At 37.0% G+C, this 25,875-nt stretch overlaps 1 protein-coding gene across 11 annotated transcripts in view; it reads right to left on the minus strand.

The window, feature by feature from the left end:
• Positions 1-25,875, minus strand: part of plekha7a (pleckstrin homology domain containing, family A member 7a) — a 74,165-nt gene that overhangs the window by 1,775 nt on the left and 46,515 nt on the right. For 5 of the 11 annotated variants that reach the window (XM_065283083.2, XM_065283091.2, XM_073815736.1 and 2 more), the window contains 20 exons: positions 25,616-25,720; positions 25,087-25,159; positions 21,949-22,049; positions 15,407-15,582; positions 14,569-15,021; positions 13,645-14,176; positions 13,237-13,320; positions 10,691-10,798; positions 10,080-10,133; positions 9,740-9,823; positions 8,768-8,836; positions 8,585-8,665; positions 8,343-8,492; positions 6,590-6,691; positions 5,928-6,036; positions 5,638-5,798; positions 5,367-5,552; positions 4,971-5,067; positions 3,951-4,036; positions 3,388-3,609 (listed from right to left, as the gene is read on the minus strand). In XM_065283083.2, the coding sequence (XP_065139155.1) occupies positions 3,388-3,609; positions 3,951-4,036; positions 4,971-5,067; positions 5,367-5,552; positions 5,638-5,798; positions 5,928-6,036; positions 6,590-6,691; positions 8,343-8,492; positions 8,585-8,665; positions 8,768-8,836; positions 9,740-9,823; positions 10,080-10,133; positions 10,691-10,798; positions 13,237-13,320; positions 13,645-14,176; positions 14,569-15,021; positions 15,407-15,582; positions 21,949-22,049; positions 25,087-25,159; positions 25,616-25,720 (3,033 nt within the window). The other 6 variants (XM_065283084.2, XM_065283087.2, XM_065283086.2 and 3 more) reach the window with 6 other exon arrangements.

Genomic DNA, 25,875 nt, shown 5'->3' on the forward strand with positions numbered 1-25,875 from the left:
TGTTACAGATGTGCATATAAAGTGAAGTTAAATAATAAAAATAAAATAAAAACGGTGAGCTGGTTTGAATATTTCCTTTGCTAAGAGCTTATGAAAAATAATTTTACTGTTTCTCCTGCACTTTTATGGACAAAACAAATGGTGGTGAAGAAAAAAGAAAAGTTCCTCTAACAGGACAGAGAATGTAATTACATACAAATGTACATTCTTACAGATAACCAAACCCATCACCAAATCACAACATGCTGGCTTGCAGGAAATTTGTAGTTCAGAAGTATTCATGCATTAACAAGTTTCAAAAGTATTTGTGAAGCTTTCAACTTTTAACATACAAAATCATGCAAAACCATTTATTCATTCACAAACGCGAACTCATTGGAAACAGCGTATAACCCACAGAGTCATTTTATTTGTGCCTTTAGTGCAAACTCAGCATTAGAAAACGAAGAGAATATGAGGTGACTTCAGAATTTGTATTGATGTACAATATATTATTTTTATATTACAGTTATTCCACTTGTATCACAGTTTCTAGTAAATAATTAGTTAAAATGATTAATAAAGTTTCTTCTCATCAATGTATACAAATCATTTGACTGTACTCTCACTGTAATGACAAAAGGTTAACAGTGATGATGAAGAGCTCATGCGTTGGCTTGATGTGGTGGAGTTAGTAACTGATAACTCTAGTACGAAACATTGCACACCACTCATCATTAGCAGCTATTAGACAAACAATAAAACTTGATCATGATTTATAAAGTGATGAATGAGGAGTTAATGAGGTGACAAACATGGTACATAGTTGTCCCGTGAATCAAATAATGGCGTGACTCTGTCCCTCACATAAAGCTGTCCTATTACTATCATCTTTGAACTATTGCATTTGTTTTCACTTGAATTAAGTGCTTGATTGGGAACGATTATGTTCCTGGAAAAATTAATCGGACTCCCAACATTGATATTATAAATAAATAGACATGAAATCTAGCAAGTGAATGAATGATTAGAGTTAGTGGGCATCATAAATCATTTTAAAAGACTTTAAAAGGTGATTTATGGTCGATGAAAGCTAAAATATCAGCTCACTGCAAAAAGTTATTTAAACTTAAAAAGTATGTTGTTTGCCTTAAAATTTTGAGTTAATTCAACTTAAAAATATTAGTTTACAACAACTTTTTGGAGTTAACTAATATTTTTTATTGTATCAGGTTGTAATAACTCAAAAAGGCAATGGGGTCAGTGATGCGCGGGTTGATCCAAAATGAGCGGGTTACTCGCAGTTATGAGTCATCCAAAAATATTTTGAATGATATTCGGGTCGCAGTCGGTCGGGTGTTTGTATAAAGATGGCAATCAACCATTTTAAACAATTACTACTTTAAAAAGATGCAGGACAGGAAGTAGGGTCAGGTACAATATTTTTTATTTTGTTTGTGGTCCGAGTTGCGGGTGGGTTAGTTGAAAAAATGTCGGTCGGGTGTGGGTTGTTTATACATTGACCCACGCATCACTGAATGGGGCAACTTACTTTTTAAGTTGAACCAACAAATCTTTTTACAGTGTTCACCCTGAAGTTATGGTAATGCATTGTTGCTTGGACCAAATCCTTTAGTGTTCATATTTATTCTGACCAACTGATTAAGCAGCAATAATAATTGCTAGTAAGTGATCCTTGAATGTTATTCCAACCATTAGCAAATCAAAACATGAATAGAAATAACTACAAAAGCTGTTTTGAATAAGTGCAATTGCAGTTACATAAGATTGTATAATGAGAGCAAGTTTTCACGGTCGGTCAAAAATGCTTTACCACACTTTATATAATAGTTATAGATTTGAATTAGGGATGGGCATGATTAATTGACGATCGATAATTGATCGTTAAGAATTTAGTCGATGACGTTCATTTGTTATTGATTAATCGAATACTTTTTTTATCTAATCCAGGTTGCGTTGCCTAGCGTAGCGTGTGTCTTGAATTAATTAAATTAATTTCACTGTGTAGCAGCAATTCAACATTTTACCACCAGGGTGCAATATTTGACACCATACTCTGTTATCTGTGATCTTCAATTTTGATTTCAAAAAAATAATCGTGAAGAGGTCATGATTTTTTGGAACAAATAAAGTCTCCGTTTAAGAATGCGCCTCTCAGCTGCAGGTTCCGCTGCTTTAGAGCACCGCATATTCAAGCGCATATATGTTCCGTTTGTCTTACTAAATGTAGTTTAACTGTTTGCCACAAGTTGATCTTGTAATAAAGGCCTCATGGAGGAAAACACGCTGTACTTTTGTATTATACATTTTTGAATTATGAAAGTTAAATAATTATTTTTTATTATAAAAATATTAATGATTAATCGATAGTCGATCGTTAATTCTCCCGACAATCGACTAAAAAAATTTTATCGAATGCCCATCCCTAATTTGAATAGTAATTGATTTCAGTCTCAGAGTATTTCAGGTGAAGCAGATGGTCTGATATAGATACACGGGTTAGAATGAAGAGGCACTTTGATTTGATTTGACTATAGGACATGATAATTCATAATAATTGCACACAAAAATACCTTCATACCCAGTTAAAGGTGCTGTAAGCTATTTTATTTATTAAACGCCACGTAGAAAATCTTCCTATTACCTTACAGATATAAGTGAAATATCACAGCTGTCTGTGACAGCAATAGACTCTGTAAACAGCAAAAAAAATGACTTATGACCTTTGCCTGTCAATCATTTTGCATGTTTACAGTGCATGCCATATACAGTGTATGGATAGCAGAGACAGATATCGTTTATCTGTGGAGTGTGTGCATGTCTTTTGAGAGAGAGAGGTTTTTGGAAATTCAGTGGCTAAGTCTCACTTACAGCACCTTTAATTACCAACAATTATTAATATATTGTTAATATAGAGGCAACAGGGTTATTTCTTCCCACCATATAATGTTCATACAAAATATAGCTTTACAAAGGATTAGAAAATATATTCAGATTATTAAATAAATAATTTAGTAAATGAACATTTGAGAGAACGTAAAAACAATGTTTTTCGTATCCAATGTTTTTCGAGATCAGAAAGGCAGTCAGGGAAAGTATTATCCTTTTCTCTACGAACTTCAATGTATTCACAAATCTGCAGATGAAGCCACGAGTCCACCGCAGGAGACTGTAATCACACCACGTGTTTATTCACGGCTTCAGAGCAGACGGGGCAGACATACTGGCCAATCGCTGGCCCTGCCCACCCGTGGCCGCTTACTGTAAAGCTGTGCTTTATTCATAGGGTAAAGGGTGTGTTAGCATGTTAGCGTTCTGTGTCTCGTGGCCTTACGGCGGAGGGGCATAGCGAGGGTCCCTGTGTTTATTGGTTAGGGAGTAACGTACTGATCCTGGGTCAGAGTTGACGGGGCGACCGGAGGTGCGGGATCCAACGGACTGTCGCTCCCCCTGACTCAAGTTACGTTTGCGGTCGCGCACCAAAGCTCTCTGGTGCCTCTTCATCCTCTCTAGCTGTTCCTCCACACTCATCCTCGCTCTTATCTGTGGCAGGTGATCAGGCTGAGATTCTCCTGAACACAGACGCTCCAAGGCACTCTTTGGTCTTTCCTAGATGACAAAGAAAAAGAGGGGAATAATGCTTTTTAGGATTGATGAATACATAGTGTATGGTTAAAGGTATAGTTCACCTAAAGATGAACATTTTGTCATTTAATCAACCTCATGTTGTTATAAACCTTTATATATTTCTTTATTCTGATTAACAGAAAGGAAGATATTTCGAGGAATGTTTGTAACCAAATCGATCAGAAGCCCCATTGACTTCCATAGTAGGAAAAAATACTATGGAAGTGAATGGAGCTTCTGATAGGAGAAACAATTATCAACTTTCTTCTGGTGTCCTGACTCCTCTAGGATTGTGTCAGTATTATTGTGAACATTGTGCTCACCATTGTGTGTAATGCTGAATCTCCTCTCCTTACTGAAGAGGTCATGCCACTATACTGATTTATCCTGGAGGAGGAGCCTGACAAACCTAAGTGATCACAAAAACTTTAAGATTACATTTTGTACGTTACACAGATTACAAAATGGCATCTTAGACTTAAAAGGTTGTGACTCTGAGATAGGGATACTCCGACATATAGGCCTATAATGGGTAATAATAATAATAATAATAATATTTATTAAGTAAAAAGCAAAATGATCGGTATTTATCGGTAGGGCTAGATGTCATGAAAAGTAATCGAATATTGTATCTGCACAAAAATTGTCGATTAATCGTATACAATAAAAAAATACAAGTCTGTGTTTGCATAATATATGTCTGTGTCCTGTGTGTATGTATATATAAAATCACACACATGCATGTATAAATGTAAGAATTTTTTAATATATCAATTTTTTTAGGGCTGTCAAACGATTAATCGCGATAATCGCATACAAAATGAAAGTTTTATATATATATTTATTTATTTATATTTATATATATGTTATATTATATATAAATTAAAAATGGATATATAAAAATTTTTTCTTAAATGTATACATGCATGTGTGTGATTTTATATATACATAATAATTACACACAGGACACAGACATATATTATTCAAACACAAACTTTTATTTTGTATACGATTAATCGCAATTAATCGTTTGACAGCACTATTTTTTATTTATTTATATATAATATAAAATATATAGAAATATAAATTAATATATATACCGATGTAAATATTATTTTATACATACATGAATATGTGTGTATTTGTATATGCATAATTACACACAGGACACACACATATATTATGCAAACATAAACTTTTATTTTGTATGCGATTAATCGTGATTAATAGCGATTAATCATTTAACAGCCCATCCCTACTTTGAGATAGCCTAAAGATAAAAATGTGTAGCAATAATGCTGTGAAAGAATGTCACTTTCATTGGTTAAAATTATGGGTGTTACCTCTTCTTTGGAGAGTCAAGTAGCCTGGGTCCACCTGATCTGATCCATGAACACTCCCAGGCAGCTCTGGTTCACTTAGGTAGGATCTCAGCTCCATCTTAAGGGTAAACATTTTAGCTAAATTATCTGAGTTTCAGACAAATAATTGCAATGAAACAACAAAAAACACCAAACATCCATAACCAGAAAACCAATCAGAGCAACATTTTGATGGTGAAATAAATCGTCTGGCCTGTAATGCTATACTGCAGCTTAAATGTTATGCAAACTCCTTTGAAACTACATCCATTATACATGCACTATTATTTTGGAAGAACTGCATGTCAATCTTTTCTATACATACAAATAAGCTTGACCGCAGTAAAACCAGACTTGAGCTGTGAGAGGTAAAATTACCCTGCAATCTCCATTCGAGTAGTTGCTTTCTCTGTCACGTTTCCTCTCATCAGACTGACGCTTGAGACCACGTACAGAAGTGTGTCTGATGACTGATGTTTCTTTAGGAAGGGGAGGGACAACAGGGGGTGTGTCCTCATCATAGAGGAGGGGCAAAGGTGGTCTGGGTGGGGCATAGTCATCTTCCTGAAATCCAATATTATGCACTTTAGCTAATTAGTTAAATCTCATTTAATTATTATTATTTTTAAATTGATAACAAGCCATTTACCCATTTTGGCACAGGATGCTGCAGGGTAGCTTCATTGTCTGGAGGCAGTGATAATGGACTGGAGGCAAGACTTCTTTGGGGTGACCGTACCTCAGCCGCTGCTGGGGTAATGCACCGAAAAGGCACTGTTGAATCTGTTACTGAAGGCACAAGTTTTCTCTCTGGACACACACAATATAAGAGTATTTTAAATTCCCCTAGTGTGTTTATTGTATCTATCATGGATGTAAATGTGATGGAACCAAAATTACAAAATTAAACAATTATATACCTATAATATAGCTCATTACCTGGGTTTTTCACTGAGTCTATAGTGATTTTGAAGGTTTCTTTGGTGGAACTGAGTCCAGTCATGACATCCTCTATCCTCCAGAGCTCTCTCCTCAACTGATTCTTCTCCTGAGCACGCAAACAAACAAAGTCAGTCAGTCCAAAAGTCTCATATCTCATGTTAGCAAAAGTTTATAGCAAATGTATATCTATATTCTACAACAGTGGTTCCCAACCTGGGGCCTGGGACCCCCTTAGGGGGTGCCAGAGTTCACAGGAGTGGGGCGGGATCCGATAAGCTTTAAGCTCAATTAAAGATGCATGAAATGTTCCACTAATAGTTTATAATGCTTACAGTGCCATGCCAAAATAAAGTCATTAAATATTCTCTTATGTAAAATAATTATTTTAATTTTGCTCGCTCCATCTCCACATGCTTGTCAACCCAACGTCAAAATCAAAAGGAAAGATGGATGTAGAGGGTTTGGGGGGGCTCAGTTTGTCATATTGTAAATAGAAAAAGGTTGGGAACCACTGTTCTACAGTAAGCACGCAATACTTCTATGTAGCTCTCTTATTGTATACACCACAGCTAAGCAAACAGATGTTGGGGGAACTGAAAGAAAAGCAAGGGGGTTGGAAGGTTTGTGAAGGTATGAAGAATAAAATAATTAAAGCGAACCTGAGGTGAAGGACAAACATTCATCTGAGACTGCAAAACGTTCCTCAGTTGTTCCACGGACTGCTCCAGTCTGCAGTACTCCTCCCATGCTCTCTCCATCTCCTGCAACACACAAATTAAAGCTTTTTACACCAGTAAAACACCCTCTGTCAATAAATGTTACCTAATTGATCAATTCTGCACCACATTTTCCCCCAAATTGTCCTACAACTGCCCAATGGTCAGCAAACAGATAGAACCACCCCTTACTCATTCTATTGGCTGAATGTTGTTAAACAAAATAAGCTGATTTTGATAAAGCCACGTGTTTGTAACTTTGTAAGGAATAAACTTATATGGGTGATTCTCACGAAATCCAGATTTAGAAGGTGTCCAGCATCAGATTTTTTAAAAAGCCCTTGAAGCCATTTTTTTGCACATATAAGATTAAGCTTTGAACTTACTATAACCATTATTTTTAGAGGATTTAAAAAATATTTCCTATAGAATTATTTACATTTTTTAGATTATTATTATAAAAAATTTTCATTACCGCAACATGATATTACATTAAATATACGCATTTACAAACTCATGTTTCGGTAATGAGAACTAAAAAGTTGTCTAGGTACTATATCAAACAAAATTTCAACTTTTATCTGGAGAGAAAAAATAAGAACTGCTTACTTGGTAGCCATCTTGAGTGTCTCAATTAAGTCCCTTCCAACAATTTTTTTTAAATGTTAGTTCCTTGAGGGTTTAAACAATGATTGAAAATTGTTGCGGAGGATGAGAAAATTGGTCTTGGACACATTTATATTCCTTATCATTGTCTCTACATTTACCAATGATCACCAAATACCACATGTTTCTTTACTGTAAATGTTTATAGTATAACATGCATAAGCTTTTTATTTTTTTTATTTTTTCATTATAAATATTTCCATGTCAAAGAACCCAAATCCAGTCATGGACACATTGCGGTAATGAAAATGTTCCCCTTAAATGTGAAAAAAAAAAACAAAATTGGTTTGTATGATGTCATTTGAAATCAAGTGCAAAATAGTACATAAAGAGATGTTTGTAACTGTATGCTTCTTATTTTGATAATCTAACTTTGCATTTACTTTTTTTATTAAAATGTTTCATGACACCTCAAGTCTAATTTTGCGAGAATCACCCATATTTGTGTCAGCTGAAATAGCAAAAAGTATTTTAATATTAATATACACTATGAAATTTCTAATGCAGACACTTAAGCACTTTAATGGCGTTCTAAGCGAATCGGTGTGTTGATTTTTGAAATGTGTTTTCAAACAAACTGAGCGTAGTTAACTCCTCCCCCTCCCTTCCGTGCACGTTTTCTTATAAAATGCGATAGAATATATGGGATATTTATGTAATTTTATGCAATGAAATTGCGAGAACTTGCAAAAACTGTATGCAGCTTTTCAATGAGTTTACATCACATAATCACGTCACTTCATAAGCTTCCCATGGCAAAAAGAGACATGGCTGCGCATCTGTGAATTAAATGCAACATTTATCAACTTTCTGCTAAAATATATATGAAATATATATATTACGAAATCATGCATACAGAAATCTGCAATTTATGTGGCGAAAGTACAGCGTATTTAAAAAATGTGGCCCTCGCATAAATATCTAGACTTTGGCTGATTATGAATTGAATCATGAGATCGCATAATTGCGTTTTTTTGGAGGGACTTCTAAACCTCCATTAAAGTACACCACACAACTACACAAGACTCACTGTGGCCACTCTGGACATGTCTGCTCGTATGTGGACCAGGTCCTCCTGAAGAAGGCGCTGTTGGTAGGCGATCTTCTCAGCGTGAGCCGGTTGGTCCTGGTACTTCTCCATCTGCTGGTGAGACATATCCAGAACAGACTCCAGCTTATCCTGGCAGGACAAAATAAAAACAGTGATTATTATACACTGCAACAAACCTAAAGCAAACACCATATACGTCTATACAGTAACCTCTACCTCACCTTATCTTCCTTCAGTCCACTGAGTCTGATCTCAAGCTCTTGCAAAACTTTGTCCTGTTCACACAGTCGACTCAGTGTCACCTGCAGTGGGACACAAAGCTTTGTTTCATCCCATTTAGGTTTGCCTAAATAAAACTTGTAGTATATTATGTGTATTATAAGGATTTTCTCCTTCATACTTACGTCCACGTCACTTTCAGCCACCTTTACAGGTTTGGTCGGTCGCCCTTTCAGAGTTTCACTTCCGCTCACCTGTGGGCCGATTCAAAGAAAGACCCCGTGAGTCAGTGCTTTACAGACACAAACACATCCATTCAATACGACTGAAGCAAGACCAACACTGTATAATGAAAACTGAAAGTCACAGCGAGAAGCTTTTGAGACGATATTCTTTATATAGGAGCTGAAGCTTTATGGTAAGATGGATTCTCACAATCTTCATGCCAACAAAACATGAATGCAATGTCTAAAATAAAGCTTTTACAGAAAATGCTGCATGGTAAACTCATAAAAGAAGCCCAAGCTCATATAATCTGATAATACATTCCACTTATATAACTATAAGTTTCAATGCTTGACTGTAGTTAAACTACTTTACAAAATAAGCAGTTTGTATCTTGGCAGGCTACATGATAGGTTTACCAACACTGGAAATGGACTCCTAAGCGGATCATTTAAAAGTAAATTCGACTACTACAACATGAGCATCATGCACTCTTAAAATGATAGGTTCATTTTAAACCCAGAGTTGGGTTAAATTAACCTATATAACAACCCAATGGGCTGGGATTGTCCCTTTTTTGACCCAATGCCATGTTGAAAATAACCCAGCCTCTCTCGAGAACATATACATTCATTCGCACACATATAAAGTACACACTCAAAGCACTGATGACATAAAGAAAAATATGTGTATAGGATAGATTACAAGATACTATATAAGCATCTGCCTAAATGAGGCCTATTTTTAGTCTGTCTGTCCAATCCTAAACTGGCAATTATTAACCGACCCCACCTACCCATAGCACAACATATCACTCACAAAAGACAGGGAGGATAAACGTGCAGGTGCCAGGCTTGTGCCAACATAAAGCTACTGCATGTGCACCATGTTAAGCAATGGAAATGCAGACTCTGGATGCCGATAGTGCTTACGTTCCAGAGCGATCTCAACCCGCCCGAAGAGCAGGTTTGTAACACACCGTGAACCATGAGGATCAAAGGCTCTAAACTTTTCATCTGTGGCAAACGGAGATAGAAAATTTCAGGAAGACCGCCTTCCGACAATCTCTGACTCTGGATTATTATCATTAAAAATATTGATATCATTTCAGACTACACAGCTGCCCAAATTAAAAACTATTTTATCACATGCTTATTTTTTTAATCACCTGACTGAGGTTCCTGGGCTGATTTATTGTGTTAGTACTAGAGGTACAGAAGAAAGTGGAAAGAGTACATATAGCGAAATGAAAAAGAAAAGGAGAGGTCCCACCTTCAGATCTAAATATTCAAGGTCCTTCTTCAAATGCATGTATGTATCATCTGCCTGTAAGAGGAAAGAGAATAATTACAATTATACGACTGTCCAATCAAGACAAAACTATAGCTTGCATTTACATATGGCAGAACAACGACAGTGCTTTCTATACATTTTAAAAGTAACAAAATGTATAGAATCAAACCCTTTGCTTTTAACGCAATGCTTGACTGAGCAACAAGAACACACACTTTTACAGTATACTGTACAACCAAAAAAAGCCAAGTTATTTTTGTGTGCGTACATTCAAAATGTACATTCACTGACTCTGTCCGTAAAAATTATGTTATATATTTACACAGACTTTAAACTTACATCTATTTCATGCATGCACACTTTCAAACTTTTAAGCAATAGTGCATACACATGTAGTATGCAAAAAGGCTCAGACCATTTAGATGAAATACAAGCCAACGGTAAGACAGCCAGATAAAGCTCTTAGCATGACATGCCATGCTACAGTATGATACAGATAAGCATCATGTAACAAAGCCACAGGAGCCACAGAGAGCTTGGCGGCAGCAGAGCCAGACTACAGGTGCTAGCTGGGCAGGACGAGTCCTGACCTTCACCCGAGACAACTGCTGGAGGTGGGTCAGCGCATCATTGCGCACACCTGCCATCATGGCCTGGTGTCTCCGTAACCGGATGAGGAGAAGGGTGAGCTCCTCAGGCTGGAGCACAGGTTTGATCAGGATAGAGAAACAGTTATGGGATTATTTACTGTGTGAGCAGTATGATTGGCTCCACAAACATTCTGATTGGTCGATGTGAACAAACAATATAACCAATAGATAAATATACCGTGGAAGGTCATTGGTTTATGGTGTGTTATCCTTGTTATGGCGCTCATAAATATCCACTTATACTCATACAGTAATCATAGCCTTTACTTTTAAAAATACCTAAATATTAATTAAATATAAATATACTTCAGAAGAAAAAATTTATAAAACATAATTTTTAAGTAAATTTTCCCTGACATTTAACTTTTGCTCACTGTATTAAGTCATTTTTGTATGGTAAATAAACAAAATTAGGTAACACTTAACTTGAAGAGGTGTTTATAAGACTGATATGACACCTTCATAATCATGACATAACACGTGTCATGAACATGAATGAGATTTTATGCACATATATGACAACTGTCATTAAGTGTCATTCGTTCAATAATGTAATTTTTTAATGCAAAGATGACATTGTTTGAGATGTCTTTGTTATGACAATTGACATTAACCAATACATCATAACTTGTTATAAATCTGTCATAAACATGAAATAGCAGAATTATGATCAAACTTAAGAAACTACCTAGCTTTATGGGTTAACATTACATTAAACTGTCATTTAAAGGAAAAGTTTGTAGGATTGTGGCCAAAACTGGTATTGCAATCACAAACCTTGTGGCTAAAACTGGTACTGCAATCACACAACTAGTGGCCAATACACAAAATGACAACATAAACATCAGTTGAATGCTGCAACTCCACTTTTTAAATGACAATATCCTTGCCAGGCCACTGATGTCAGTGATATAAATATTTGAAATGAAAATTATTTCTTAATGTCTAGTGACATATCAGGGCCATTTTATGATTAATTGATATACATTTCTTACATACTGTTCCTTTAAATGTTATTAAGTGTTAATACTGTCAAATAGTTTTATAACAGTATCATGAATATTTTTCTTGACCTCAACTACAGTGGTACAATTTGAACTTGTCCTTTAAATATCATTAAGTGTTAATACAATGTCAAATATTTTTCAATACCTTAAAGGTGATATAGAATGATTGAACGGGGTATTTATCCTTGTTCTGTGATGTGACATGTAGACAAATTTTTTTTGTTTGGGTCTGTAATGCCTTAGAAGCTTCCTAAAAACCTCTCTCAGATAGCTCTATTAGGGTGTGGGATTTTAAACGAGTGGTTTTGCACCTATTTGGCTCCCCCTACTGGCTTAACTTGCAATCTCATTACTGATTGGCTGACTTTGTTGCCACTCAAAAAATGTAGCCAATTATTTGAAAGTGGAGGGGCAGTGAGATGCCTGTGATGTCATAAGCATCAGTTTTTCAGATTGGGCCGTTTTCTGGCTGACATTTCTAAAAGAGGAATTTCTATGAGACTGAGATGTTAAGCATGTCTAAAACTTTTTGTATGTTTGTGAATGTGGGTAGACTACCATTATTGAACAAAGACAAGGTAAAAATGGTTTTTCATTCTCTGTCCCCTTTAACAAAATGCAACAGACTATATAAGATTATACTTAACTTTATGTATGTGCACAATAAACTGACTACATTTTTGATCAATTTAAATTAATTCATTTAATCTATTTAACTGTTTTTCCAGCTATATTGACCCAACGCTGCATGGCTTAAACCCATTATTGTCCTGTTTTGATTTAATTTTAGGTGAATCGGTCTACAAATAAAATTAAATATAATTGTATAAATGTTATTGATTATTATTAATATTGGATAATTGATTTTATTTCTTAAACACATGGAGGAAACTTAAAAAAAAACATTATGAACTGTAGAATATTCATGACACTGTTATAAAACTATATGACAGAGTATTAACACTTAATGATATTTAAATGACAAATTATATTTGTACCACTGTAGTTGAGGTCAAGAAAAATATACATTGTGCTGTTACAAAACTATATGACAGAGTATTAACACTTAATGACATTTTAATGACAAATTCAATTTGTATCACTGGTAAAAAGTGGTCAGTTATATTGTCTTGGTAATGTCAAGTTCTCATTAAAGGTTTTTGATGTATTGGTTAATGTCAAGTTGTCATAACAAAGACATCTCAAACAATGTCATCTTTGCATTAAAAATGATATAATTGAACGAATGACACTTAACGACAGTTGTCATAAACGTGCATAAAATCTCCTTCATGTTCATGGGACGTGTCATGTCATGATTATGAAGGTGCCATGTCAATCATATGAACACCCCTTCAAGTAAAGTGTTACCCTAAAGGATTACATACTAACAAACAAACAAATGATGAAAGAAAAAACATCTGATTTAAAATATTTTTAATTATCAACATATGAGTCAGTGTAAAATAAGTGTCTTACTGTTTTTCCATGAAGGCTGGGCGCACTGACTGTGTGCATGATGTAGCCAGATGGCGGCACGGTGCGTCTTTCAATTGTGGCTGACTACAGAATCAAAAACAGAGAGTTAAATGCATTTAAACATGTTTCATTACATAAAACACCTGGTAACTTCATTGCACTTCGTTTTCCAGTGTGTTAAATGCTCTGTTGCACTATTACACACTTACATTAAATTGTCTTTTAGATTAAGAAGTGAAAAATATACCAGCTCCACAAACCTTCACAGTATTACAAAACAACATTTTTGCAGCATTATGTAAAACGTCCCATCCAACTTGACACTGACAGTCCACCTACACTGTTGTATACGTGCAAATCTGTGAGGTGCTGAAAAAAACATGTTTTGCTGTTTTGTCTCTTGCTGACCTTATAAGATCGTGATCTGTGAGGCGGGTTTGATGGTGGCACTTCCACAGTGGACCTGTCCTCCAGAGGTTTGACCGTAACGCGCTCCGCTGGTGTGTGGGGTCTGCGGGGAGACAGTAGCCTGGGCCCGGGTGGGCCAGGAGGAGGGATATCTGCCATGGTGGGAGGCACAGAGACGGAGCGAGAGATGTCCGAACTGACCCTGTTGGAGGACACGGCGGTGGAGTAGTCTGGAGCCGGAGTGTATATGGGAGCGGTGGGGCTGCCGTGCCGAAACTGCTGCCGCTGTTGCCACTCATAGAGCTGCCACACCATGTTTTCATTCGCCCTGGGCCGCTGCGAGTACCCGTGGGTCTGCTGGTAGTGGTTAAGCCGGTCGTGGGAATACTTGTATTCGCTGGGCACCTGCCGTTGGGTGGCGGGAGGGCTTTGCAGTGGGTTCTTGGGTAAAGACTGGTACTTGTCTATTGTGCCATACTTTGGATGAATTGAAGGCGTTTGACGTGGGATTGTGCCGTCGGTAACGACCAACCTGTTATGAATGCAAGTGATACGAATCCTTATTAGAAAATGTTTATGATCTCTTTATGTTCAGCATGAAACCACAACCAAGCCAGTTAACTATTTAAAAAAAAATCATAAACAATTAATTTATAATATATTAATTCAAATAAAATGTTGCCAATATTTTATTTTAAAAAAATGTCATATTAGGGAATTTGAATGAATTGAAAATGCACAGTAGTTTTATTTTCATGCTTCAATTATTTGAATGTTCTCTGTGTTATTTAGGTATTAGACCACTAGGGGGATGTGTCCTACATCGGCTCACAGCAATATCTCACATCTGTCTGAATCTCTGGCATGTGTATATACAGTAGATGTGTATTTTTATATTTTTGCCAGGATTCTGTACAAACTCACCCCCGGCGCTCATCTTTCTGGACCTGAACCCAATTTTCCACCTTTTCCAGAGCGCTCCTCCTCTGTACCTTGACTGGAGTTTGAGAAGGTGGCGTGGGTCCTCTTTGATACCCAGCCGTGCCGTTCTGTTCGAAGGGTGTGCCGTTTCTCATTACGACCGGTGGGGTTGAGACGGCCCTGGATGGTGCCCGAGAAGGAACCTGGGACGTTGGGGGTAAAATCTCCACTTCCACTACCCTGCTGACTGGAGATTTACCCCTCACCTGCTCCATCTCTATTGGACCAACCTGGCTCTCCACCTCTCCCACAAATCCCTCCGGCTTCCTCTCCGGTGGCCTGTCAGTCTGGATGACCTCAGGTTCAGGGATCACGTAGCTGTTGATGTGATTGGTTTGAGGAACAGCCTGCTGCCTGAGTTTCTCGCCCACTCGGTCTGGATGATCCAACACCTCTCTGTGTGGCAAATGGATTGCAGGTTATTAGATGCCATTATCGCACCGTCACGTCATTTAGATTAACATTATTCAACAGCATGTAGTCTGAACTATACAGTGAACCAAATTGTCTATACATAAAACAGTCTAATAATAAATTGATCTGTTCAGACCCTCACCCATTTTACATTTGGAGAAAATATCATCACTGGAGGCTTGGCTATCCCTTTTGGACTAATAATAATGACAGCTGCCTGAACTAAAAGAAATTGAATGTGTATATGTAGACAGACACAATTTCTTTTCCCCAAGATGAGGACGATGCAATAAGAAAAACAACTCAATTCAAAGATATTTTCTCTGAAATGTTTGCATTGTATTGGAATAGTTATGATCTTACTGACCTCTTCACTGTATTTGTCTTCATTAGAGCAGCCTGATTCATGGCCCTGACCCAGGTGTTCATGTCCTCCTGCGTGTCTGCACTAAAGTAATACGTCCTCATCCCAGTGTGCTCCGCCTGCGAGCCAATCACAGAGCTTTGTTTGTAAATGTACGAGCGCATCCCTGTGTGAGTAGCCTGCAAAAGAGAAACACGCCATTAAAGCTGAATCAGCGCGTTGGCCACGTGAGCATCTGAGACTGCTGCAGGATCATCAGAGGTGTAAAGATACAGATGAACCAATCAGAGGCAGGGAATCAAGATGATCAAACGGCAAATGCGGATCAAGCCAACACACGTGATGACGATATGATTCATGCAATAATTACCAGAAACACAAACTGACAGCACAACACTTGTCATATAAAGCTATGGGAACAACAGTATGAATCAGCACAGAATGAAAATAATGGTGAAAGGTCAAAAGATCATTACAGTGAGTGCCACACAATCAAAAAAGTCAAAAACAAAATCATGGGTTTAAATATGCTCACATACAGAGCACAACAAAAAAATACCTAACCAAATGCATTTAACTATTTTCAAGTCATAAAAAACATACAAGAGCTCAGATGCAAAAGCCGCTAAATGTCATCTCGGTCAAAAACGAGATACTGAACGAATTCTCTTGGCAAATCTGATTAATCATGGCCTCAGGCCATTCCGAAATACCGCTTTGTTGGCAAAATCCGGTAAACCCTACATAGATTTTTCAGCAAAGTCCTCTAAGATTAATTGGATGAATGCTGGTGTGCAAAATAACCGTGTTTCACATTTAAACTTGGGTCCCTTGTGAGTACTTGGACCTCAATACAAGCTGCATGTGGCAGTCACATGAATCACAGCGCCCCCTAATGTGTGGTTCAGTTTCTTTATTTTTATATTCTTACTTTCATCATTTGCAATGTTTCTAGTTGCATCTTTAGTGATTTTGCAAATGTTTACTATTTCTTGTCCATAGTAAAAGTTTTGGGCAAAAAAAGATTGCATGCACTTAGAGGGTTCTGCAACGAAAGACATAAAAGTGACATAAGTCGCACGGGTATATTTGTAGAAAAAGCAAAAAATGCATGGGTTAAAATGATCGATTTTTCTTTTATGCCAAAAATCATTAGTTTATTATGTAAATATCATGTTCCATGAAGATATTTAGTAAATTTTGCTACTGTAAATATATCAAAACTTTATTTTGGTTCCAGCAAAATCACGATTAAAATTGGCAGAAACTCGCATACAAACTTCTCTTTGCTAATGGGGATTTCCCATTCATGTTGGGTTTATGTAAAGCTTACAACTTCTCCTTTTCAGTCCACAAGGTCATTTCAGTGGTAAGCCAGTAGAGAGAAATAAAACAAACATTTTCGTTTGTGATATGTGTTGCCGGACTTATGATCTTTACATGCATATTTCAAATAATTTAGATTTTATTTGCAAACTCCAGATTTTCCAGATCTCAATGGAAAGCTTATTTATTTTTATTTTCAAAAACTGACCCTTAAGACCAGTTTTGTGGTCCAGATTTGTGAAAATAAGTCATTTCAATTCCTGACTAATAACCTTTTAACTGCAAATACAGTGAAACTACTGAACCTAAACATAAGCACTTAAAAAAATCCTCATTTACAAAAAACACATGTCAGACACACTTAGCGGGTCTTGCATCTGATCCCCTAATATATTGCATTCTTCGAATTTAATTTCTGTGCTAATGTCTGTGCATTCAGCACTGCCTTGCAAACTGATTGCAGGTGGTTAGTGAATATGCAAAAGCGACGCAAATGTTTACGGTAAAATCATCCTAAGGTCGCCTTTTCTGTTTTTTTATTCAGAAATCAGCTACAGTTTAATTAACAAGAAGAAAAATCACAGGCAGACTGCCATACAATGGAAGAGCACGAACGCTGTTGTAATTACCATTAAACTGAACCCGTAATTTCCTCATTAAAAATAGATCCAGAGCCAGCAACTACTGCTGCGTTCAATTCCACAAAACATCACAAATAGGCACTTAACAGTTCAGTAAAGACATCCTAACTTTCACTGATTCCCTTCATCTCTGTGTTGATGTGAGCAAAAAGCAAGTAGACATGTGCGTTTTGATGACTGGATCATTAAAGGAAAACGGCCAGGTGCTAAGCCGTGCTTGTGTTTTAATGGTCCACTATGTATAGCCGTAATACTCAGACAGATGGCTGATCGGTTTGAATCAGACAGGGGGCCTGGATCACTGCTGGTGACTAGATGTTACTGTATTTAGAAAAACATCCACTGAAGAAACCACTATTCAATTCTTAATTTGTGTCAATGATAAATAAAAAACAAAGTGATAAAATGTGTAAATATACAATGTTTGTGGATTGTTTTAACCCATGGTTGGGTAAAAAAGACAAACACAACCACTTTATCAATGAACCTATGCTGAGTTGTTTCAACCCAAATGCTGGGCTATTTAAACCAATGGTTAAGTAACAACAACCTTGCACAGGTTATCATTTTTATACTTATACTTAATATTTTCCTAACCTTGGGCTAAACAACTCACATTTTTACAATGAGATATTATACCAATATTTGCCATCATCATAACCATCATAAGTTGCCATTTAATACAAATAAACACAAAAACATTGTTAGTTTTATACTGGAAAATACTCATTTAAAAACTAATTAATAGTAAGACTTAAATGATAAATGTTGAAAATAAATTTTCTATGATTTAAGTACATAGTCAAGATCTTATCAGTATGATTCATAGAGAAAAAAAAACTTTATGAGTATGCACACAAAAACACAGCTGTGTATACAAAAAACACACATGTGAACACACACAGGAGGGAAAACAATACAGAGTGCTAACAATAGCATGTGGTATACTTCCTCATTGGCAGCATGCTGAACTATTTAAGATGCTTTCAGATTAACCAAGCCTTTTATTAATATGATGTCTTTCATGATCCATTACAAGTGTGCAGTGCCTGCTAAAGGGCTTTTATTTAAGAGGTTCTGTGGGCTAAAATGAACAACCACAAAACCAAGGGAATCAATTCTCTATCCGCAAACTTTGCTGACTCAAATGTGCACTATAAATTATGATCATACTTGGAGTTTGTACTTTAAAGCAGTGGTTCTCAAACTGGGGTCCGGGGCCCCCAGGGGGGCCGTGAGATGGTGTCAGGGGGACCGCAGTTTTATGACATTTTATAAAATACATACATTTATCATGAATTCTGTGTAATTAAACCTAAAAAATAAGGCTACTAACCAACAGCACTACTTTGTATAACTTAATATGTTTTGTTTAATTAAAATGTTAAATTTTAGAACAGTTTTTTGACATAAATTTTCTTTGGGGGGGCCGCGAAGGAATGCACCGTACACAAGGGGGGGCGCACGCGGAAAAAGTTTGAGAACCACTGCTTTAAAGGACAGTTCACCCAAAATGAAAACTCATCCTTATGTTGGTTTTTGTTCCAAACCAAAACTATATAACTTTGGTCAATCAAACAACACGTCAACACAAAAAGAGCAAACACAGTGAAGTTACACACTTTCCAACAGAGTTTTAAATACACATGCCAGAAGTTGTTGTAGAGAAACTATTTCAAATTGATTTAAAAGTATACCTATTTAAGGGTGACGATGAATATGTGTCTCAGAGCCATTTTGGACATCTCAGTCACTCATCACAGGTGGGATGCCCACAAATGGGAACAGAAGAAGGACATAGTTCAGCAATTATTGGACCCCTGAGTTAATACAAGCACTGGGAATATGTCAGTATAATTTAAGAACTGTCAGCACCATCAAGATAAGAGGGTGATGGAAACATATAGCAGATTCTGAGAAGCAGGAACAGCACAGATCAACACGCCAGACCGTTAAACAGACTGCAACACAAGACAAAGCATGAATGCCCACAGTTCAAAGCCAGAACAGAAAGATGTAGAGCTGCTTAGCTCAGTGGCATTTGGAAAACCAGTCTGAGTCTTTTCCACCTCCGTAGCGATATCTAGCGGATCATTGCAGAATCAGTAACAAAGTCTCTGGCTCTTGGCTGCATCTCCCAACCAGCATGTGGAGTGAGGTTGCTGGCCGAGCAGAATTTATTGCGGTAAGCCTTCAGTGTGATAGGGGATTACTACATATTACAGTCTTGGCTGCACATCTAAATCCCTAAATCTACCTAAAATCTACATATATTACAAAGTAAACATTCCTTCTTGTGCAAAACTTTACAGCAAACTACCAGTGTTAAGGAGGCTGCACGTCTAAAAATTCAATCCAGCCTTTTTTTTTTAAGTTGCCAGCCAGCATTTTTTGTGATTTTCCAGGAAAATTTTCTTCTATAAATATATAAACATACAAATATATCAAATATATCAAATTAATGAACAGACCAAACAAACAAACAAAATTGGGGAAAAAGTTTCATCTTAATTTGTTCTCTTTTTGTAACTATTTAACTATGAGTAGGTTTTCTTCAAAAATACCAAATTTTGAGCAAAAAGCTGACATTTTTGCATTTTTTGAAGAATTTTTTTAGAGATCAGATTGAGAATGATTATCAAAACATACACGCAATTTAACATTGATTTAATTCGTTTTTGCATCAGTTTTTTTTTTTGCGGAATTACAGATTACCATAAAAACTTGTCAGGAAAGCGTCATTGGCAGGGAAATGTTTTCTCCTAATCGACAAGATGAATCGTCAATGGCGGGGAAAGAGTTAAATGTGCACATCCGGCATTTGATACCTGCGAGTTGTCCTACTGTACACGCGACGTTGTGCTTTTCATCTGGTGTGCGACCCCCTTTACTCTCTAAACTTTTCAAAACAGCACTCCTGGGTAACATATGACACCATGAGTCAAAAAAGAGTGCTACAAAGTGCTTAAATTATTCTACAAGTTTAATAACCATAAAAAAATCTAAACTAGACGTTTGTGGGTTTTATTCTATTTCAGTTAAAAGCTTTCTTTATTTAGAACATATTTGTATTTAAAATGTGCTTTTACTTCTGGAATAACTGACCAAAAACACTCATAAATTATCTTGCACTAAACAGATTTTTGTCCAATCAAATGTTCTCTAGATCAGGGGTTTTCAAACTGGGATCCGTGAGACCCTCAGGGGGCCTCCAGGAGGTCATGGCGGCCACCCCAGAAAATACAAAAAATTGTAAAATTAATTTATTAACGGTTTATCACTCATTTCTTGTTACATACATTCCAGAATTGTTTTTATTCACTTTTAATCTTTCCTGTTTTATCTTATTACAGTTATATCTCATGCACTTGGGTTTGTTAGCAGTATTCTTACTGTAACTTTGAACTGTAAACTGTGATCTGTCATCTATTGTCAAAGTTGCTGCAGTACAAATAAATTTGAATTATATTTGTTATACATAAAAATATATAAATTGATACATATTTTAGGTAGGGGGTCCCTCTCAAAAGTCATATTTGGGGGTCCTTGTCATAATATAGTTTGAAACCCTCTGCTTTAGAGAATAGAAATGTCACTTCATGTAACACCACATGCAACTCCATTCTGTCTTAAGATAAACATCATGGGTAAGTCAAAAACCATTAACATATTTTTGAACAACTAAAATAAATATCATCTTTCCCTGAGAGTAAAACACACCGGTTATGTAATTTTGCAGCCTTTAGGCTTTGTACACACAGACTCTGTGTCATGAACCTCATGAGGTGAACAATGAACTGCACAAGCTGCAGGCAGTGAAGCTACATAAACTAGCTTAGGTCATCCGCTACAAAAACTCATACACAGATAAGCATCAAATCCTACAGAAAACTATAGAAATAAAAATATATAGTTTGAGTTTTGTTTCTATATAAATTCCTTGCCAAAGTAAATTAATAAACAGTATAAAAATAATTTTAAATTCACTAAATGATCTGGCCGGCCTGCAGCAAAAGCTTGAAGCCATGCAAGATGAACATGTATGCATGCATAATCAGCCATTACACAAAGGCCGAACAAAGAAAAAACAAACATGACAAAATAAATAGCACAACAGACAAAAGAGTATAAGAGGCATAAGAACATGGATTGGAAAATTGCTAGGAAAGTCAGATGAATATTGAAGGCTATTGTTAATGAGAGCTAGCACTGTCGTTTAAAAAAATATTCAGTAACTTAGTTAATGATCAATGGAGGTTAACCTGTATTTGGCTTTGAAAATTCTTTTAATTAGAACAGTGAGGATCTTATTAAAATGACAAAAAAGAAACACTATCATCCTGTTAAAGAATTAAATAACAATGTATGTTTCTCAGATCTTAAAGTGTCCTGGGGACATATATAAATGTGCCTTTACAGAATATGGATACGCATTTATCCTACTTATAGATACGTAAATTAAGTACGTACTTCCAACAAACATCATAAGAGATGATAAAACATTTTAAATGTGGTCTGGAATGGTTTGTATCATTTTTTCAAAAGCATGCTGCCAGCGGTGGGTAGCTGAGGTCTTACCTTAAAGGCATATTTGCGACTAATGTGATCTTCAGGTCCCACAGGACAGATGGTGTAGCTGGGCAGTGGTATACTACCAAGCACAGACTCCTCACGGCTATCTGTGGAGTAAAAAACACCCGATTGAGCTGTTAAGTCCGGTTTAAAAGCTTGCAATTCTCTCGTTGTCTTCCATTCTCCTTCTCTTCCTTCCTGTCATGCAGTTCTGTGTGACCCGTGTTTCTCACACCATTATAATAACATCCACACAATTCACACAATCAAGTTTAGACGTGCTTCGTCCTGACCGTTTCTTTCTGGTAGACGCTGCTTGTGATTTAAGTGTGTGAGAGTGTGTTTATTTGCGGGTATGTCTCCAACACAGATTGTGTGTTGGGTTGATAAGTGATAAGGGTGGCTGGATTAGGACGTAATGGGTTAAAAATACTTTAAGGTCGTTTGAAGGTGAGATTCCAGAGGGTGGAGGGCATGTCAGAGGTACGGAAAAGCAGACTGTCTGAAGAATGAAGATAATATCCACATGGGCGAATAAGCAAAACACATTAACGCAAAGAGAGACAAAAGAACACATTTGCAAAAGAGACGACACCCTGGATGACTGTTAAAGTCAGAAATATAGATGGAGACCGCCTGCAACAAAAGCCTGCGGAGTGTTAAATAGTCCATGAAAAAGTACCTAAAAATCTCTGTTACTCATCTTCTTTCCAACCTGTATATTGTTATTTATCTACAGGACAAAAACATTTTGGGCACTACAGTATGAATAATCACGTCAAGTGCCACGTAATGACTCTTTAAAAATATAAACTGCTGTGTTCCTCTGAAAAAATCAACTGATGTAAATAATGACAGAATTTTGTTATTTTTTTATATTTTAATAACTTAACATTTTTATACTGCTTTGAATGACTTAATTGATGCAACTCTTTTTTTGTTTAATCTAAGCGGGAATATACACCAAAACGTTTCAACGATATCATCGTCCATCGTGATGGTTGATTGACATCACGATGGAGAGACACCATCGTGATGCCACGCCCCCACCCCACTCCGCTGCGGGTCAACATAAACTAACTCTCTTCTATAGACTATACTTAACCTAAAATCTTTGCGGAAATTGCTCTATAAATTAAATTGAAAATATAACTACTGCATTTATGCTATTTTAAATACTGTAGTCTATGCCAGAGACGTGACGTGTGTAAGTCTGTGAAAATATCCTGTCAGGCATTTGACCTGTCTTGAATCTTGTCTTTTTACATGTTATACATTTAACTTAAAATATTTAATCTTGTACAAGAAAACAGCCCATATTAATAATTTATTAGTAGCCTATTGTAGTGTCTAGGGAGATCGTGCTCATTGTTACATAGCTATGTTGCTATACTGCACTGAAGCGGCAGATTAAGATATAAACCCAGAATTCAGCGAACCCCAAGAACAAGAAAACGGGAACAACACTCCGACCGAAACGCGGGATTTACATACACAGACCATGTTTCAATTTCGATGTTTCTGGCCAGAAATACCAACTTGTTCACTTTGTCTAGTTTTAATAAGCTGCGGATGGAAGTGCTGGCTGCTCCCCGCGGTGCTGAAGACCCGCTCTAAAGGAGTACTGGTGGCACATATGCACAGATATTTACATGCAACCTATTGGAAAGCGCGAAGGTTTAACGTAACCATCGTCAACTGACAATTTAGGGGACATCGCCCAACACTAGTGCTTTGGTTTCTACGATACTTTATCACACGGTCGTTGTACAATGCACTGGCTGGTGGTTGTGGTATTTTTCCCACCCTTCCTCCACCATGATTGGACAGCTGTGTGAAAAGTGACATTGATAAGCTAAGCAGTTCATCCATAGGTGTTTCACCTATTTCAAAATACGTTAAGCTTAGACAAAACCCGCCAGCTACTGGCGTTTTTGAAAACTGAAGGTCTGGTAACCATGGCAGCTTTAAATACCAAGGACCGTCCAAGAGGCCATGTGACTGACACGTAAAGCAACCAACCACGTTTCGCTTTGTGACGCATCATGTTTAGGGGCTTGGAGATATCGCCAAAATAACAGACCAGTGTGCAACCATCATTCACAAACGTCTGTAAAGTTTATAACAACAATAGCAAACACCTTAAAATACCTTGCATATTTTTAAGCATGCAGGGCCCTATTTTAACGATCTAAGCGAATGGTCTAAAGCGCACGGCATTACGGGCGTGTCGGAATCCACTTTTGCTAATGTAATGATGGGAAAAATGGTTTGTGCGCCGAGCGCACGGTCGAAAAGGGTTGTTCCTATTCTTGTAATGAGAAATGGGTGTGTTTTAGGCATAACGTGCAATAAACCAATCAGAGTCTTATCTCTCATCCCCTTTAAAAGCCAGTTGCGCTGGCGCTATGTCTAATCCGTATTTAGATGACAGACTTTGTAAACTGAAAAACTAAGTGGAGGAAGAAGACCACCAGCTTAAGATTAATGTTAAATAATTGTGCTGTTTTCATTTTTATTGAAATTAAAAATTTCAATCGTATTACGAACACGCACATTAAATAACAAAAACAATATTGGGCCATTGACTTTAGACCAGGTTTTAGTTGGTCAATGGCGTAGTTTATTTTAGTTCCCTGAAAACACCTTGTTTTCAGACCAGAATGCCCATGGGCGCAAAATTGGGCACAAATGCATTTGCTATTTAAATAACGTGGTGTTCAATGTGAAAATGTGATTGCATCACCGCAGCATTTATTTGATGAAGCATATGGTCACCAATGTAAACATAGAAGCTTTCTTTTTCAATCAGATGGCTTTGTGTTGTTTCCAGACGGAAACGGACGTGAAAGATCGTAACACACATCTCTCCCGGAAATCCTGTGTAATTCAACCAATCGATGACTTTGACATCTGCTGAAGTGTTTCCAAATAATTGCTCCATATGCATAAGACGTTCAGCCAACGGTCCGTGGGCGTGACGTCTGAGCCTAAGGTTAAACTAGTCTCAACTCTCATTGTAAATTATTGATTTTTAGTCGTTTTATCTCTTCACATAACTGCCAGCAAGAAGACATTTTGCTGTGTTGAAAAGTAAAAGTCTGTGTATCTTGATTTCGCTTAATATTCAGTACAAAATCTCACCTTTGTAGTAGAAGAGGCAATAATCTGCCAGAACGAACCATTTCCTCTTCCACAGCCGCATCCCTGAGCTGTCCTGAAAGTACAGAGCAACACATATACTTAAACACGGCTGAATTCAACTGATGAGGAAACACACAGCACTTCAAAGAGACTTCAAACTGGCAATTCACAGCACCTCTTCCTGAGGCACTAGCTTCACTTCCAGATAAACCAAAAACTTTGATCAAAGTTCATTTGAGTATATCCATCACTCAAGTTTTCATTGTTATGCATGTGTACACTTGTGCCTGTGTAAGTGATCGATGTGCCTTAAGGCATTTTCTCAGTTCTTGCATGGTCCCCCATTATTGAAAATTTGGTTCCCTGTTGTCTTGGTGACAGAAAACTCACTAGGGTTTAGGATGCAAAACACTCCACACAAAAATACTATCTTATTGTCCAATGAAATAAATGGTAAAACATACCTGATTCACATTAAACATGAGCTCTATAAATCAATAAATAAAGTTTATTGAGATAATTCCCCCACCTGCTTGTAGAGCCATCCACGTACCACCGCAGGAACACTGGGATTCCTCTTTATGGCATTGTCCCGTTTGCCAAAGCTATGGACCTTGCCACTGGACCTCGATCCCTGTCAGATAAAGACACAAACCTAAATTGACCAGAAGGAATTGAGAGCTCATTCATCACCTATTACTCCAGACCATCTGCCAGAAGTGCTCAACTGATCTCACACACCATCAGCTGGCATTCGCTGGGCATAGCGAGGTAAGCTGCATGTTTCCT

The sequence above is a fragment of the Paramisgurnus dabryanus genome, chromosome 9 (genome assembly GCF_030506205.2).
Source record: "Paramisgurnus dabryanus chromosome 9, PD_genome_1.1, whole genome shotgun sequence".
Classification (NCBI taxonomy): domain Eukaryota; kingdom Metazoa; phylum Chordata; class Actinopteri; order Cypriniformes; family Cobitidae; genus Paramisgurnus; species Paramisgurnus dabryanus.